Genomic DNA, 19198 nt, shown 5'->3' with positions numbered 1-19198 from the left:
AATAGTATTTCATGACATCAGGAACCCCTAGGCCCCCCTATCCCTGCTAGCCATCATGACAGACATCGGGACACGATGTCTCTTCCCATCCCATATGAAACGAAAAATGGCAGAATGAAAAGAGCGGAGAGCAGACCACGGCACCCTGGTTGGTAACGTCTCAAAAATATAAAGTTATTCCTGGAGGATCGTCATTTTTACCGCCGCAATACGGCCAAAAAAGCAGATATATTGCGACAGCCATTTCTCTAGAAGAGCCCTAAGGTCTCAGAAAAGGGGGAGATAGTTAGTAGAATAAAGAGGAGTAGCGAGAAGTAATATACACCCCCAAATACTTAATAGCAGAGGTAAACCATTTAAAAGAATAGAGCGTAAGAGAGTAGACACAGATAAGGGAAGATTGAGAGGAAGGGCTTTCGATTTGCTGTTGGGAAAATGCGCTCTTCCAATAAGAGAGATATGGAGCAGTTTGCAAAGGAAGAGTAGTCCAACATTCCGGCTGAGAGGTGTAAGAAGCTTATTGATGGTTATAGGAAGCAACTGATCTCAGTTATTTTTTCCAAAGGGTGTGCAACCAAATATTAAGTTAAGGGTGACAATAATTTTGTCCAGCCCATTTTTGGAGTTTGGTGTGACATTATGTCCAATCTTTTCCTCCCTTTTTTGGTTTAGTTACAATACAAACAAAGGGAATAAACGTGTATAGCAAAACACATGTTACTGCAATCCTTTTCTGTGAGAAATACTTCATTTTCTAGAAAGATTTCAGGGTGCCAACATTTATGGCAATGACTGTCAGGTACTTTGCACTTTTCTGACCTATATTATATGTAACTTTGCCAAAGTGCATATATTGGTGCATACGTTACATTATGTAGTATATGTAACAAGCTGCTAAACTAGTCACTTCCACTGGGAAATAGCAACCATGGTGACACAGGCGCTGCTCATACTGGAAAAACTATTTCATGGATCAATCCATTTACGTAACCATAATGCTAAATATTTACTAAAAGTTTTATATTAGCAAATGTGGTACCAATAAAAAGTACAGATCAGGTCACAAAAAATGAGCCCTCATACTGCGGTTTATGCGGAAAAATTTAAAAGCTACAGGTTGTCAAAATAGAGGGATTTTAAATGTACTAATTTGGTTCAAAAGTTCAATATTTTTTTAAAGTGGTACAATAATAGAAAAGTATGTAATCATGGGTATCAGGTGGTAAAGGGGACCCAGAGTGAGGTCTGGAAGTTAGCAAGGAGTATTTCCTACACGACTGCCCATATCCATGAACCAGACATTCACGGGCCAATATTAAACCACCACAACTATTGGGATCCTTTCCTTACTTTTTAACACTTGCTGAAGAAGAGGAGGGAAGATTCAAGGGAAAAACAAAACAAAAAGAGAACCATGGATTTACCAGAGCCTATTCTGCCAGTGCCAAAAGGGTCTCCTGAGACAAACTGAGGGACCTTATTATTCATGCTTGCTGTCATCAAATCTACATCCAGGGTCCCCATGGGTGGCATATCTGGTCAAAGACTTCCCGATACAGCTTAAGAAGTTGGTGACCCAGTTTTCCACACCAGGGACGTGGACAGCTGAGATCACTGGGGCAAGCTCTGCCAAGGAGAGGATCCAGCAAAAGCTCACCATGGCAGTGCAATAGCCATTGGTGAGGGGTAAAACTGGGAACAAGGTTGAAGGACAAGGAATGCAGCCTAGTTGGGGGCTAAAGGGAGGTTTAGATATAAGAACAGATTGCAGAGTTGCTACATGTACATCTACAAGCACACAGCAGTCAATTGATATAAGACTCAATAAGATAGCATTCTGCCCTTCAAGTGGCAACAAACTTTTATTAATGGTGTATTATGTCTTTGGCAGTAGTTAAATAGTTTTTTGGGCATTAGTTTATGTTTAGTGGACAAAGGCACATAACACACAAACAATGCCACCATTATAGACTTTTGAGTGTTGTGGGGCTAAACCAACATATTCTAAAATTCTCTAAACCTCTGGTGATTGAGTAGATAAATTAATGACATATCCTCAGGCTACGCAATCAATATTTGATCGGTGGGCTGCTGCCACATGACAATCTGCTGTTTGCCAGAGCTGTGGTGCTGGCATATATAGTAAAAGAAAAAAAAATAACTGAGGCAGGCAGTTTTGCTGCCATTGGAGCTGAGCTGCAGTAACCCAGCACGATCAATGTACAGAGCTGTCTCCTTCCAGCTCCATTCACTGGGAATTGGGCAGGGGTGCTGGGTCTTGGCAACCCACAAATCAAAGAGTATTGGTTTAAGTCCCATAAAACCCATTAGGCTTTAATTGTGTTCATTAGCTACATTATTAAATAACTTTTTTTTTCATCCAAAGTCTCAAAAGGATGGTGTGTGTTTCACCCAATGCAAGTCAATGAAATGTGTGGTCGAATGGCATACAAACCAGCAACAAAATCCACACATGCAGAACAGAAGCATAGTTCCATCAGTAGCTATAGGCAACAAATATATTTCGATAGTTTCCATAGATCTGCTACTCTAAGGAATTATTCTACTCCTGTAGATTTTCACACAGAGAACTGTGACAGAAATCTGTCCGACCATTTAGCCAATTCAAAAGCAGACCGGAAAATTATATAAAGCATTGACTTTAATTGAGCATTGTTATAATTTTTTTTCTTTTTAGCCCATTAAAACACATTGTCTACGGCATTAAAAAAATAATTATAAAAAAAATTATGCATAATATCAGTCCTGGTGTGGCCTCCGATGTTCAGTGAGTAAAGTCATGACAGCTGCATAAAAGACATACACACAAAAAAGAAAGAGTGTACAGGAAACCGGTCCCATAGACAGCATGCTGCCACACATGAAGTAGAAAAGGAACAAATACATTAGGACTCGATAACTGGCAAATAATCGCAGACTTATTCGGGGAACTGTGGGGTCATAGGTACTACTGGAAGGCATGGGGCTCATTCTCTTTGCAGTGGGTCTGTTGATCAGATGGTAACTACAAAACCTTCCCAGAAAGTCCTGTCTTCTGCATAGTGATGTAATTGTAGATCCAAACTGGAAGATAGAAGATAATTCCTTAATTATAAAAGTACTGCAGTGAGAAACTTTCACATATAAAACCTAAAAATCATGCAAACAAAAAACAATGCAAAAAAAAAAACAGCCATTCCTTATCATCCATGCATTTTCACCTCTAACCCCAATGAGGAAATAACCTACTTAAAAGCAACAACAAAACGAAAAGCCACTACCCTACCTGATAAACTACCAGTCACAAGCAGTCTGACGGACTATTTTTGCAATGCTTTGCCGCTAGGTCACACTGGTAGTAAAGGTTTATCTAGCCAAATGGCTTAAAAGGGTTTTCCAGGCAAAATATATATACAGTGACCCCCCGACTTACGATGGCCCCGACATATGATCATTTTAACATACGATGGCCTCTCAGAGCCCATCGTATGTTGAAGGTAGCATCGACATACGATGCTGCTGTGTGTCGGGGCCATCGTACAAACAGCTATCTGACAGCACTGACAACTTCAGCAACTGAAAGATAGTTATTTAATGTGCCCGTGTGCCCCGTTCTGCCCCCTGTTACTCACATGCTGTCCTGCTAACTCACGCAGGCTTCCACTGTGAGCTCAGTGTAAGCCCCGCCCCTCCCAGTGCAGCCATAGCCAATAGCCTGCAGCATCTTGCTGCAGGCATCCAATGAGCTGCTGGCTGCCCTCCCCTTCCTTTCCTATAGAGCTGTAGTCGGCAGGATCGTAATGGAGGACATTCTGTCCCCCCTGAAGGTTTTTAAAGAACTGTACAGTACTGTATGCAATGACACACATCACATACAATACATATACACCCCATACATCAATGTTTCCCTATCAGTGTGCCTCCAGCTGTTGCAAAACTATAACGCCCAGCATGCCCAGACAGTCAATGGCTGTACATGCATTCTGGCAGTTGTAGTTGTGCAACAGCTGGAGGCACCCATGTTTGTTAAACACTCCCCATACACTCCCCATACAATGGTCATCCCAGAACCAATTAGCAGTTTCCCATAGAGATATGTATTCAACATACAATGGTTCCGAGGCCCCAGAACCAATTACCAATTATTATTTTTACATAGACATATGTACTCGACATATGATGGTTCTCCTGGAACCAATTAATATCATATGTTGAGGGACCACTGTATATACTAGCGGAGTACCTGGCATTGCCCGGTTTTTCCTTCCTAATCCTTGTTGGGGAGGAAAATAAACAAAGGAGGAAGCTTTTGACTTCATAAACCCGTCCTCATATATTGTTGTCATATCCCGACCTCCTATCCCGACCCTTAATATGTGTACCAGGTATTGAAATATCTCCAGCCGTACGGAAGTTATGTGGGAACATACATTTCCCATTGATGTGCATGGGCCTTTAAACAAAAACCCCGACCCTCACAAATGGGGGTAGTTAAGGGTTAAATTAACTATCCTATATTTTAAGTGGACATATAAGTAACATGTGACCAAGTATTTTCGAAATATCTCCAGCCGTTTGGAAGTTATGCAGTAACATATATTTCCCATTGGCTTGTATGGGACTTTAAACATAAACCCAGACCTTAAATTACCTATCCTATGTTTGTTGTTGACATATAAGTAACATGTGTGCCAAGTTTCATGTTAGTATCTTTAGCCGTTTGGACGTGATGCTGTAACATACACACATTGAGAGTATATGCATATATATTATATATATATATATATATATATATATATATATATATATATATATATATATATATATATACATATATATACACACACATACATACACACACACACACACACACACACACACACACACACACACACACACACTAGCTGACTACCCGGCGTTGCCCGATTTTTCCTTCCTAATCCTTGTTGGGGAGGAAAATAAACAAAGGAGGAAGCTTTTGACTTCATATCCCATCCTCATATATTGTTATCATATCCCGACCCTCCTATCCCGTCCTCATATCCCGACCTGTAATATGTGTACCAGGTATTGAAATATCTCCAGCCGTACGGAAGTTATGTGGGAACATACATTTCTCATTGATTTGCATGGGCCTTTAAACAAAAACCCCGTCCCTCACAAATGGGGGTAGTTAAGGGTTAAATTAACTATCCTATATTTTAAGTGGACATATAAGTAACATGTGACCAAGTATTATCGAAATATCTCAAGCCGTTTGGAAGTTATGCAGTAACATATTTCCCATTGACTTGTATGGGACTTTAAACATAAACCCCGCCCCTGGCAAATGGGGGTGAGTAAGGGTTAAATTATCTATCCTATGTTTGTTGTTGACATATAAGTAACATGTGTACCAAGTTTCATGTTAATATCTTTAGCCGTTTGGACGTGATGCTGGAACATACACACACACACACACACGTTGAGTTATATATATATATATATATATATATATATATATATATAGATAGATAGATAGATAGATAGATAGATAGATAAAACTCAATGGGGGACATTCATTAAAAAGTGTTTACCCGTTTTTTTCTTCTTAGATTTGCCGCTAAAAAGTCGCAGTTGCGACTACACATTTTTCTTTGCGACAATCCTTCAGAGCGAGAAAAGCAAAAATAATGATTTCAGCTTTTGTAAGCAACTTTCACAAATCAGCTTACGGTAGTTAGAGATTTATAAAATGCGAATGTCACAAAAAAGTCGCAATAAAATAAAAGTTTGCTTACATTTACTCCAGGAAAATTCTGGCTTAGGTTTTAAATCGTTTTTGGACTTAGCGAACCAAAAAAAGAGATGGAGATACCTTTTTTTTATTAAAATTTTGTAGTGTACCATTTAAAAATAATAATAAAAAAAAGATACAGTAGTGATGGAAAAATTGTATTTAACGAAATTTATCTTTTTTATAACAAAATTTTTATTCATTTTTAAATAGGGATCAATTTATGTGAGCGGGTAAAGCACTAAAAATGTAGCCAACAATAATAAAAATGTAGTGTGTGTGTGTGCGTGTTTTTCACTTTTTTTAAATTTTTTTAAAACATTTTTTAGGTAGTACTACTACTCCCAGCATGGAACACACTGATCCATGATTGGAGTAGTAGTTCCTGTACTAATAGACAGATCGCCCGTTGCGATCCTCCTGTATAATGTATAGATGCGGGCAGCTGCCGCATCTATACATTATGCAGGAGAATCAGAGTGACACTCGCTGTGATCTGTCTATTAATGCAGGTACTACAACTCCCAGCATGGAGCAGAGTGAGCAGAGTACCTGCAGTAAAGGACAGATCCCAGGGATGTCACTCCTCCTGATACCCGCTGCGATACTCCTGATGTGAATGTTGGGATCAGCTGTTCTCAGGGCTACAGAGCTGGGAGAACAGCTGATGCCAAGCCGTAGGTATACATCGTATATCTACTGCCCAGCAAGAACTTACAGTGAGCCTGCAATGTGTATACAGTATACACATTGCTGGCTCACTTAACCCCTTGTTGAGCTGTGCACTAAGCCAGCCCGGCAAGGAAAGAGTTAACTTACACTGCTGGACAGTGTAGGTTAACCCTTTGGGCAGTTTACAATATATACAGCTATCTATAGACAGCTGTATATAGTGTATACAGAAGATGAAGAAGTCCCCTTACCTCCCTCCAGTCCCTGTGTAGCTCCACCCCCTAGTGATGATGTCATTAGGGGCAGAGCTAGAACGGGATCCAGGCTGGTAAGTCTGAAGCTCTGTTAACATTATCCGTTTTGGATAATGTGAACAGACCCTTCTGCCAGTGTCTTCCCAGACAGGGAGACTCCAGCTGTTGCTAAACTAAAACCCCCAGCAAACCCCCAAAGGCTGTCTGGGCATGCTGGGAGTTGTAGTTTTGCACCAATTGGATGCTCCCTGTTTAGGTAGACATTGCATTATGGGCGCTCTCCCCTGCGGAGAGCGCAAAAAATGTCCTAACCCATTTTTTGGTGTTTTTTTTTTTTTCTCATTTCAGATCCGTGTATGCAGAGGATTACTGCGGATTCGATGGATTACGACGGATTAACTGGATTTTTTTAATTTTAATAAAATGGTTAATGAGGGCTGTGGGGGAGTGTTTTTTTAAATAAAATAATTTTTCCAATGTGTTTTTTTTTTATTGAATTTTCAGGCTTAGTAATAGAGGCTTAGTAATAGACGGAATCCATTACTATGCCAGGGCTTAGCGTTAGTCCCAAAAACAGCTAGCGCTAACCCCCAATTATTACCCCGGTACCCACCGCCACAGGGGTGCTGGGAAGAGCCGGTACCAACAGGCCTGGAGTGTCAAAAATGGCGCTCCTAGGTAGTAACAGGCTGGCATTATTTAGGCTGGGGAGGGCCAGTAACAATGGTCCTCGCCCACCCTGGTAACATCAGGCTGTTGCTGCTTTGTTTGTATCTGGCTAATACTGAATATACAGGGAACCCTATGAATTTTTTTTTCTTCATAAAAAAAAAAAAAAAAACAACATGCATAGGGTTCCCCGTATTTTTATTCTCATCCAGATACCAACCAAGCAGTAACAGCCTGACGTTACCAGGGTGGGCGAGGACCATTGTTACTGGCCCTCCCCAGCCTAAATAACGCCAGCCTGTTACCGCCTAGGCCCAGGAGGGCCATTTTTGACGCTCCAGGCCTGTTGGCACCGGCTCTTCCCGCCACCCCTGTGGCGGTGGGTACCGGGTTAATAATTAGGGGTTAGCGCTAGCTGTTTTTGGGGCTAACGCTAAGCCCCGGCATATTAATGGATTCCGTCTATTAGACAGCCTCCATTACTGAACCTGAAAATTCAATAAAAAATAAATAAAAAAAAACACAACACATTGGAAAAATTATTTAAAAAACAAACAAAACAATTCATCCGTCGTAATCCATCGAATCCGCAGTAATCCTCTGCATACACGGATCTGAAACGAGAAGGAAAAAAATAATAAAATGGGTTAGGACATTTTTTGCGCGCTCGGCAGGGGAGAGCGCCCATAATGCAATGTCTACCTAAACAGGGAGCATGCAATTGGTGCAAAACTACAACTCCCAGCATGCCCAGACAGCCTTTGGCTGTCTGGGCATGCTGGGAGTTGTAGTTTAGCAACAGCTGGAGTCTCCCTGTCTGGGAAGACACTGGCAGAAGGGTATGTTCCCATTATCCAAAACGGACAATGTTAACAGAGCTTCAGACTTACCAGCCTGGATCCCGTTGTAGCCCCGCCCCTAATTAAGTCATCATTAGGGGGCGGAGCTACATAGACCCGGTGGGCTCAGGAACGAGGGAGGTAAGGGGATCTCCTTTTCTGTATAGACAATATACAGCTATCTATAGATAGCTGTATATACTGTATACTGCCCAAAGGGGCTATAGGAGCAGGGAGTCCGGTCAGTCTGGTGACAGGATTCCCGGCTCCTGTACAGTATACACGGGTACACTATGCCCCCCTGTATACCATACGGCCAGGGAAGGTGAGTAGTGATGTTATTCATCACTCCTCACCTCCTTACACTCTGTGGGTCAGATGCTGAGCGCCCGGTCCACAGAGTGGTACCTGAAGACAGTGAAAAAAACTGCCACAGGGGACAAAACTGGCTATTTCCACACACCAGGAAAAACACCAGAAAAAACACCAGAAAAACTGCCAAAATGCAAGGAAAATTCGTGGCAGTTCTCCTGGCAGTTTTTCCTGGCGTTTTTGCTGGTGGGAAAAAATCTCAGTGGTAATCTAGCCTTACTAAAATACCTCACCTACTTTTGCTTACCTGTGGCAGATTTCAAGATTTTGCTTACGCGCGACAAATTTATTAAGGCAGTGCAACATCATAATTTGTCGCACGTAAGCAAAACGGCAGTCGGAAAAAAAAAAAAAAAAACTAAAAACAAGAGGACTGGAGCAAGGTTTTTTAAATTTCCCGCAATGTGTGTGTGTGTGTATGTATGTATGTGTGTATGTTCCAGCATCACGTCCAAACGGCTAAAGATATTAACATGAAACTTGGCAGACATGTTACTTCCATGTCCACTTAAAATATAGGATAATTAATTTAACCCTTAACTACCCCCATTTGAGAGGGTCAGGGTTTTTGTTTAAAGTCCCATGCAAATCAATGGGAAATGTATGTTCCTACATAACTTCCGTACGGCTGGAGATATTTCAATACCTGGTACACATATTACAGGTCGGGATAGGGGGTCTAGAATATGAGGACGGTGTGCGTGACAACAATATATGAGGACGGTGTGCGTGACAACAATATATGAGGACGGTGTGCGTGACAACAATATATGAGGACGGTGTGCGTGACAACAATATATGAGGACGGTGTGCGTGACAACAATATATGAGGACGGTGTGCGTGACAACAATATATGAGGACGGTGTGCGTGACAACAATATATGAGGACGGTGTGCGTGACAACAATATATGAGGACGGTGTGCGTGACAACAATATATGAGGACGGTGTGCGTGACAACAATATATGAGGACGGTGTGCGTGACAACAATATATGAGGACGGTGTGCGTGACAACAATATATGAGGACGGTGTGGGTGACAACAATATATGAGGACGGTGTGGGTGACAACAATATATGAGGACGGTGTGCGTGACAACAATATATGAGGACGGTGTGCGTGACAACAATATATGAGGACGGTGTGCGTGACAACAATATATGAGGACGGTGTGCGTGACAACAATATATGAGGACGGTGTGCGTGACAACAATATATGAGGACGGTGTGCGTGACAACAATATATGAGGACGGTGTGCGTGACAACAATATATGAGGACGGTGTGGGTGACAACAATATATGAGGACGGTGTGGGTGACAACAATATATGAGGACGGTGTGGGTGACAACAATATATGAGGACGGTGTGCGTGACAACAATATATGAGGACGGTGTGCGTGACAACAATATATGAGGACGGTGTGCGTGACAACAATATATGAGGACGGTGTGTGTGACAACAATATATGAGGACGGTGTGTGTGACAACAATATATGAGGACGGTGTGTGTGACAACAATATATGAGGACGGTGTGGGTGACAACAATATATGAGGACGCTGTGGGTGACAACAATATATGAGGACGGTGTGCGTGACAACAATATATGAGGACGGTGTGCGTGACAACAATATATGAGGACGGTGTGCGTGACAACAATATATGAGGACGGTGTGCGTGACAACAATATATGAGGACGGTGTGTGTGACAACAATATATGAGGACGCTGTGCGTGACAACAATATATGAGGACGGTGTGTGTGACAACAATATATGAGGAGTGCGTGTGTGTGTGTGTGTCTCACTGACTCATCAACGCCCAGCCTAAACCCTTGGACCTAGAAATCTGAGTTTTGCACAGGTGTTGTTTTTAAGACGTAGACGAGGAATAAGAAAGGATTTTTAAAAATTCAACCCTTAAGGGGGTGAAAAAATGGGTTGAAAGTTTGTATGGAAGTCCATCATTTTTGAAGCTAGAACTTTGTTTTAAGGGTAACAATTAGAGATAAAGAGACACGTGCGTTAACGTTTTCTAAAACTCCACCCCTGAAGGGGTGAAACGGGGGTTCAAAGTTTGTATAAATTAAGATTAGGTTGATTTTTGAATTTGAAAATTTGCACCATTACTCTTAAATCTGGAACAGCAGATGTAATGTTCGTTAGAATTGGGGTTGTTTGGAAGCCCGAAGACTTTACTCAGAGTGGCCTCATTACTATAGGATTGTAAAAAGTAGATCTATGTTACCCCAAATTTAACACGAGCGAAGCCGCGGGCAAAAGCTAGTATTTTATAATAAAAAGGCATACTTACCCTTGCAGTTGTGGCTCTGAGGTTTTCCAGTCCCTACTACTAATATAAATATATATATTTTTTTGGTTTAAACAGTTCCCATAGAAGACACTTAACAACAAGTGAAATCAGTCAGAAAAAACTAAACATTCTCTAAGAATGTATAATAGGAAGATATATGTGATAATAGGATATACTCCCAAACCGTAAATCTCACATAGATCGATCAGGCATTGGATAATATTCTAGCACACTCTCTTATACAAGTATCAGACACAGCCATACAAATCATAATGACTTATGAATATACTGTAGAACAAAACTGTCACATAATCAAGACTACCTTACCAACAGCTAGTGAAAACCTAGTGACATGTGAGGGGAATTTATCATTTTTACCCTGTTTTTGTGGTGTTGGTTTGTTGACGATGTGTCTCAGTTACGGTTTAGAGACTTTTAATGGCAACTTTTTCTTTACATGCTTTTTCTAAAATTGTGTAGCTGTGTCATAGTCTGGTTAACTTTTAGCAGTGTCATGAATTTATCATGTGCAACTTGTTGCAAAGCCTTAAATTTGTCACCAAAACTACAACAGCCCCTACCTGGCTTTTAAAACTGTCTGTGGACAGTATTTGTCAAGAAAAGACACACATTTTGTGTGCAAAGAGTTAAAATGTTGTAGAGGAGGAACCGTATAAAATGGCTTATTGAAGCGTTATTTAAAAAAAATATGTACTAGCCCCATATTTATGCACACACACACACTAAAGGTGTTGAAAAATCATTCATCTACACCACTTTTACTATAAATTTACCCCATTGTGTATATAAACTAAAAAGGATCTTAAAAAACAGGTCCCGATGAATTCCCCCCCCCCATTGATCAAGGGGTTTCTCAAGGGACAAAATTACCAGACCCAACAAAGTGAGCTTGATGAAGATCATGATGACCCTCATGATTGGCAAAATGTTACCAGGGTTATTCTCTAATAAAGTCAACCCGACAAAATGGGGCAATTGTCGGGTTGAAAGGGTTTTATGGTCGCAAATTCCTGGCGCAATCAACGCGCTCGTAATTTCAGCCACAAAATCCAAGATAAACAAACATTGAGAAACCAATAACCCCCCTTTGTACGTGATTCTTGTACCTGCATTACGACTCCATTAATTTTTTTTTACCCAGAAATTAAAAAGGACAACAAATTATGAGTAACCATTGTCTTTCTTTCTAGTATAGGTGAAGATATACTATATTTCTTGTTAATAGTTTATATAAGCAATAGTATATCTTTATACTGCTGGTAATTAAATTCAATGCTGACTTTACCTTTTTGGTTTGTGTATTAATACATTTTGAGGTGTAGGAATTTTCTACAAATTATATAAAAAGGGGTGTATTTTCTTGCAGTAAGATTAATTTTGTGATACTTTCTACAAAAACAAGACTCAATCACAAAAACAAGAATAATCATGCAGAAAAGGCCCTGCCTTGAGTAAGAAGCAGATAGCACCAGGGGGCAGGAGACATAGGAACAGCAGCTGCAGGGGAAGCTAAGTATGCCTTTTTTGTCTGTTTCATGTTTTTTTTATTTTTTTTTAAATAATGTGTCCCCAATTCATAAAAAATATATATTTTGCTCAGAATGACCCTTTAATCCCTTAAAGGGGTACTCTGCCCCTAGACATCTTATCCCCCTATCCAAAGGGGACCCCCGTGATCTCAGCTGCGGCACCCCGCCATCATCAGTGTACAGAGCGTACTCTCTCTGTGCCCGATGACCAGTGATACAGGGGCTGGAGCATTGTGACGTCACGGCTCCACTCTCTCATGAGGTCACAGTCCTCCCCATTAATACAAGTCTATGGGAGGGGGTGTGGTGTATGCCACACCCCCTCCCATAGACTTGTATTGAGGGGGAGGGCTGTGACATCATGAGGGAGCGGAGCCATGACATCACGATGCTCCAGCCCCTGTATTGCTGGTCATCGGGCACAGAGAGTTCGCTCTGTACACTTATGACAGCGGGGTGCCGCAGCAGAGATCGTGGGGGTCCCCTGTGATCAGACATCTTATCCCTTATACTTCGGATAGGGGATAAGATGTCTAGGGGCAGAGTCCCCTTTTAAGGATTCAGGGTTTTTCCGTTTTTGCACTCATTGTTTCCTCCTCACCTTCTAAAATCATAACGCTTTCAGTTTTCCACCTACAGACCCATATGAGGGCTTGTTTTATGCGCTACCAATTTTACTTTGTAATTACATCAGTCATTTTACCACAAAATCTATGGGGGAAAAAAAATAATTTGTGGGACAAAATTGAAAAAAACAAAACAAAAAAATCCCCGCCATTTTGTAATTTTTAGTGTCTTCCGTTTCTATGCAGTGCACTTTTTGGTAAAATTGACACCTTATATTTATTCTGTAGGTCCATGTGACCGTGCGGTTTAATCAACCTTATATTTTTATAGTTCGGACATTTACGTATGAGACAATACCACATGTTTATTTTTGTTTACATTTATTTTTTTAAATGGGAAAGGGGGGGTAATTCAAACTGATTATGGAAGGGGTTAAATCACATTTATTATTATATATTTTTTTAACCATTTTTAACACCATTTTTTAGTCCCCATAGGGGACTATTACACGCAATCTTCTGATTGCATACACTGTTCAATGCTATGCCATAGCATAGCATTGATCAGTGAAATCTGTGCTTGATTTCTCTAGCATGCTGAGGCTGGCTGGAGTAACCTAACAATCGGACGGCAAAGAGGCAGGTAAGGGCCCTCCCGCTGTCCTCTCAGCTGTTCAGGATGCAGCGGTTTTACCGCGGCGATCACGACCAGCCAGACTGAGATTTTTTTCATTTTAGACGCGGCGATTAACTTTGAGTGGTTAATGCCGGGCATCACCACGAATGGTGATGTCCGGCATTAGACACGGGTCCTGGCGCCTGCCACTGGGACCACCCGTCTATGACGCGGGGTCAGCTTGAGAGAACGCGTCCTTGCAGGGGAGTGGGCGCAGGATGTAGAGGTGCGCCCTGCGTCCTTAAGATTTTAACCCCTTAAAGGACCCTTGACGTAGGTGTACGTCATGACACCCTGGTACTTAAGGACCAATGAGGTACGCGTACGTCATGGACAATTCCGGTCCCCGGGCGGGGATCGGACCGGGATGCCTGCTGAAATCATTCAGCAGGCATCCCGTGCAAACGGCCAGGGTGGTCATTAGACCCCCTAAACCCCCCCCCCCCCCCCCACGTCGGCGATCGCAAAAAAAACGCAAGCGAATTCACACTTGTGAATCGCTGCGATTCCGGTGATGCGGGTCACTGGTGACCCGCTGACCCGGAGATACAAGGTGATCGGGGGTGTAGGATACACCCCCGCTCACCTCCTGTATCTATGGGGAGGTGGCGATTTTGTCACCCTCCCCAGGATCGCTGCTATTGGCTGGACGGCAGGGGAGGGGTTAACCGCATCCTCCTGCAGCTCCCATGGCTGGCTGGGTTCAGTCAGCGGTCAGAGCTGCTGGAGGAAGACCGGGGCCCCCCCTCTGCTGAGATCGGAGCCCCACAGAAGGAAAGAAGCCCCCCATAGATCCGGGAAAGAATACAGCCCAGGGAAAGGTAGGGTAAAAATTAAAATAAAAGTAAAATAAAACTAAAAAAAAAAAAAAATTCCCCCCCCCCCCCGACCCCCTAATAGGTCCCCAAGGGTCCGCCGCAATTTTTCAGTGTGACCCGGGCCCTATTAGGGGTTCAGGGCGCTGCATTTGGCCCCCCATTTTTTTCTTTGGCCGCAGCGCTTCCCCCCCCATACAGTTTATAGTTACACAAATCACACACAGTACATACTCCCCCCCCCCAACACACCCCCCCCCGTCCCGACACCGCCACCCCACCACCACCCCCTGCCACCATAGAAAAAGGCGATGGCTCGCCAGGCATTTCCGGCATCGGAGGCATAAGCTTTTCTTGCCTCCGAATCTGCCAGTGAGGATGATGAAGATCCAACACTCCTGTGTTCTTCATCCTCCTCCTCATCATCTAGTACTGATGATGAGTCCCCTGTACGGCGGCGGAGACGCCACCAGGCGAGGCCACGCACCCCTCATGATAGTGGCCCAGTGGCCGGCACTAGTACAAGCGACAATGCCGCTGGTACTAGGAGTCCGACCCCCCAGACAAGTTTACCGTAGCCCCCTTCCGGTGAACCTATCTGGAGACCCCCAGAGGGTTATCAGCCACGGGTTCCGGAGTTTGTTGGAGACTCCGGAATCCGGATTGACACGGCCGGGTTGACTGAAATTGACTATTTCAGTTATTTTTTCAGTGACGGCCTGGTCAATCTAATGGTGGAGCAGACGAATCTGTATGCCAGGCAGTTAATCGCCCACCACCCAGATTCTTTTTTGGCCAGGCCAGGCGCGCCATTGATGCAGCAGAGATGAGGACATTTTGGGGCCTCTTGCTGCATATGGGCCTGGACAAAAAGCCTAGTGTCAGGCACTACTGGAGCGGGGACATCCTATACAAGACCCAGCTTTACAGTATGGCCATGACACGGAAGCGGTTCGAGGCCATTCGGAAATGCCTTCATTATGCTGATAATGAGGCATGTCCGCCCCAAGGTGATCCCACCTATGACCGGCTTTACAAAGTGAGGCCGGTCATCGATCACTTTGGGGCCAAATTTTTGGAGGCCTACGTACTGCTCAGGGACCTCTCGGTTGATAAGTCTCTTATAAGTTTTAAAGGGGAGACTCATCTTCCGCCAGTATATTCCTCGAAGCGGACTCGATATGGCGTGAAGCTCTATAGACTTTGTGAGAGTACCTCCGGGTACACTTACAAGTTTAGAGTGTATGAGGGACGAGATTCCCGTATTGAACCCCCAGATTGTTCCCCCACTCTGGGTGTTAGCGGGAAACTCGTTTGGGAGCTTGTGCACCCATTGCTGGATAAGGGTTACCACGTGTACGTGGACAACTTTTATACCAGCATCCCTCTCTTCACATCCCTTGCCGCCAGATCGACGTCCGCTTGTGGGACCGTGCAGAAAAACCAGAGAGGGCTCCCTCTAAATTTTGTTAAGACACCTATTCCCAAGGGTGAGTCCCGTGCCCTTGCCCATGAAAACCTGTTGCTGGTCAAGTATAAGGATAAGAGGGATGTCCTTATGCTGACCACTATTCATGGCAACGGCAGCTCACCTGTCCCTGTGCGAGGTACCACAACACCAGTCCTCAAGCCCCATTGTATTCTGGACTACAATCGGTATATGGGGGGAGTTGATCTTTTTGATCGAGTCCTCAAGCCATACATGGCCATGCGCAAAACACGGGTATGGTACAAAAAAGTTGGGGTCTACATGGTACATGTTGCCATGTACAACGCTTTTGTACTGTCCCAGCACGCTGGCAACACAGGGACATTCCTCCAGTTCCAAGAAGAATTCCTAAAGGTCCTGATCTTTGGCGACTGGGAAAGAGCAGGCCGGACTTCCCAAGGAACTGAAGTAATAATAGGTGCCAGGATCGTCCCAGGCCAACACTTTCCAGGTGAAGTCCCCCACACTGGAAAGAAGGGACGAACCCAGAAAAGATGCAGAGTGTGTTACAAGAGGGGGATACGGAAGGATACCACCACTCACTGTGACACTTGCCCCGATCATCCGGGCCTCTGCATTAAGGATTGCTTCAGGGAGTATCACACTTCCATGGAGTACTAAGTTTTCCCATCTCATTTTAATTTTCCATAATTTGACCCCAATGTACCAAGTCCAGAGTACATTCCAAGTTTTAACCCCATAAACCACTAAATTGCCCAAAATAATGTTTCATCTGAAAAAAAACAAAAAAAAAAAAAAAAAACTGATAAGACCTCTGGGGGTATTTTTTTTTTTACAAAAAATGGGTCATGGGTCACAATCATCGGGGACTTTTTATGTTGCCTCAAATGCGCAGCGCTCTCTCTCCACCTGAGCGGGTGCGCATTTAAGGCAACAGGTTAGGGACGGCCACACACATCACATTCCCAGAATGATGATTCAGAGCACAGGGTTTGGGGTGGGCATATTTTTTAGTTTTGGCTATGCTCTGGGTCATCATTCTGGGAACATAATTTATAATTTTATGTCCCACTGTACCCCATTTTAGTTATAGTTATTTAGTGTACCCCAGTTATTTACCCCATTTAATGCCCCTTGAGGGGGGGGGGGGGTCCCACTGTTCTAGCTCCATAGGAGAAAGCCAAAGCTCAAGGACCCTGACTGATCTCTGGCACCTCCGAGACTGGTGTGCATGCTGTTTACGCCAAGATATGAGGTATGTCCTTACTCCTAAGAAATGTATTTACACATTTACAATGAAATTTTCTCCTTTTACCACTTGTGAAAATGAAAAATTTGGGGTAACCCCAGCATTTTAGTGTAAAAAAAATACAATTTTTCATTTTCACATCCCACTTCATGAATATTTATCAAACACCTGAGGGGTGTTAAGGCTCACTGTACCCCTTGTTACGTTCCTTGAGGGGTGTAGTTTCTAAAATAGTATGTCGTGGTTTATTTTTTGCTGACCTGGCACCATAGGGGCTTCCTAAATGGGACCTTCCCCCAAAAAAACATTTCAGCAAAATTTACTTTGCAAAAGCCAAATGTGACTCCTTCTCTTCTGAGCATTGTAGTGCGCCAACAGAGCACTTGACGTGCACATATGAGGTATTTCCATACTCAGAAGAGATGGGGTAACAAATTTTGGGGGGCATTCTTTCCTATTAACCCTTGTAAAAATTTAAAATTTTGCGGAAAACTAGCATTTTAGTGAAAAAAAAAATCATTTACACATCCAACTTTAACAAAAAGTTGTGAAACACCTTTGGGGTCTTAAGACTCACTGGACCCCTTGTTACGTGCCTTGAGGGGTCTACTTTCCAAAATGGTATGCCATGTGTTTTTTTTTTTGCTGTTCAGGCACCATAGGGGCTTCCTAAATGTGACATGCCCCCCAAAAACAATTTCAGAAAAACTCACTCTCCAAAATCCCACTGTTGCTCATTCCCTTCTGAGCCCTCTACTGCGCCCGCCGAACACTTAACATACACATATGAGGTATTTCCTTACTCGAGAGAAATTGGGTTACACATTTTAGGAAGATTTCTCTCCTTTTACCTCTTGTAAAAATTCCAAAACTGGGTCTACAAGAACATGCGAGTTTAAAAAATGAAGATTTAGAATTTTCTCCTTCACTTTGCTGCTATTGCTGTGAAACACCTAAAGGGTTAACAAACCTTTTGAATATCATTTTGAATACTTTGAGGGGTGTAGTTTTTATAATGGGGTCATTTGTGGGGTATTTTCTAATATGAAGACCCTTCAAATCCACTTCAAAACAGAACTGGTCCGTTAAAAATTTCGATTTTGAAAATTTTGAGAAAAATTGGAAAATTGCTGCTATACTTTGAAGCCCTCTGATGTCTTCCAAAAGTAAAAACATGTCAACTTTATGATGAAAACATAAAGTAGACATATTGTATATGTGAATCAAGATATAATTTATTTGGAATATTCATTTTCCTTATAAGCAGAGAGCTTCAAAGTTAAAAAAAATTCAACATTTTCAATTTTTCCTCCAAATTTTGGAATTTTTCACCAAGAATTGATGCAAGTATCGACAAAATTTTACCGCTAACATAAAGTAGAATATGTCACGAAAAAACAATCTCCGAATCAGAATGAAAGGTAAAAGCATCCCAGAGTTATTAATGTTTAAAGTGACAGTGGTCAGATGTGCAAAAAATGGCCGTGTCCTAAAGTGAAAATTGGTTGGGTCCTTAAGGGGTTAAAGGGGTACTCCGGGGGAAATTAACTTTCTGGCACCAGTTTATTTTTAAAAAAGTAAACAGATTTGTAAATTACTTATAATTAACCTGTTACAGAAGCAGGGCATATGGGTACGCCCTTGAGCCCGAGTCCTTAAGGATGCAGGGCGTACCTGTACGCCCTGGTCCCGTTACCGGTGTTTAAAACACGCTCACGGGCTCAGAAGCCAGGACCCAGGGTTAAAGCCTGGCAACACCGATTGGGCTGATGCCCAGCATTAACCCTTTAGACACCGCGATCACAGTTGATCACGGCATCTAAAATTTAAGTGAAACCATCTTGGCAGCTCAGCGGAGCTGATAGTGATCGCCATGAAATCGCGATGTCCTGAACAGCTGAGAGGACAGCGGGAGGGCCCTTACCTGCCATCTGATCGGCGCTCTGCTGATTGAGGAAGCTTCAGCAGGCTGGAGCAGCAGAGCGCCGATAACA

General features: G+C 42.8%; 1 protein-coding gene across 4 annotated transcripts in view; it reads right to left on the bottom strand.

Annotated features, from left to right (window-relative positions):
* Positions 1-1870: 1870 nt before the first annotated feature.
* The window catches only part of SMPD4 (sphingomyelin phosphodiesterase 4), a 163550-nt gene continuing 146222 nt past the window's right edge, over positions 1871-19198 (bottom strand). For 2 of the 4 annotated variants that reach the window (XM_056531008.1, XM_056531002.1), the window contains exon 19: positions 1871-3084. In XM_056531008.1, coding sequence (XP_056386983.1) covers positions 2761-3084 — 324 coding nt within the window. In that variant the 3' untranslated portion in view covers positions 1871-2760. The remainder of the gene's footprint in view (positions 3085-19198) is intronic. The other 2 variants (XM_056530983.1, XM_056530992.1) reach the window with 2 other exon arrangements.

This window comes from Hyla sarda, chromosome 1 (assembly GCF_029499605.1).
Source record: "Hyla sarda isolate aHylSar1 chromosome 1, aHylSar1.hap1, whole genome shotgun sequence".
NCBI lineage: Eukaryota > Metazoa > Chordata > Amphibia > Anura > Hylidae > Hyla > Hyla sarda.
Note: the sequence above shows the minus strand (reverse complement) of the source record. Positions and strands in the feature narration are given on the sequence as shown.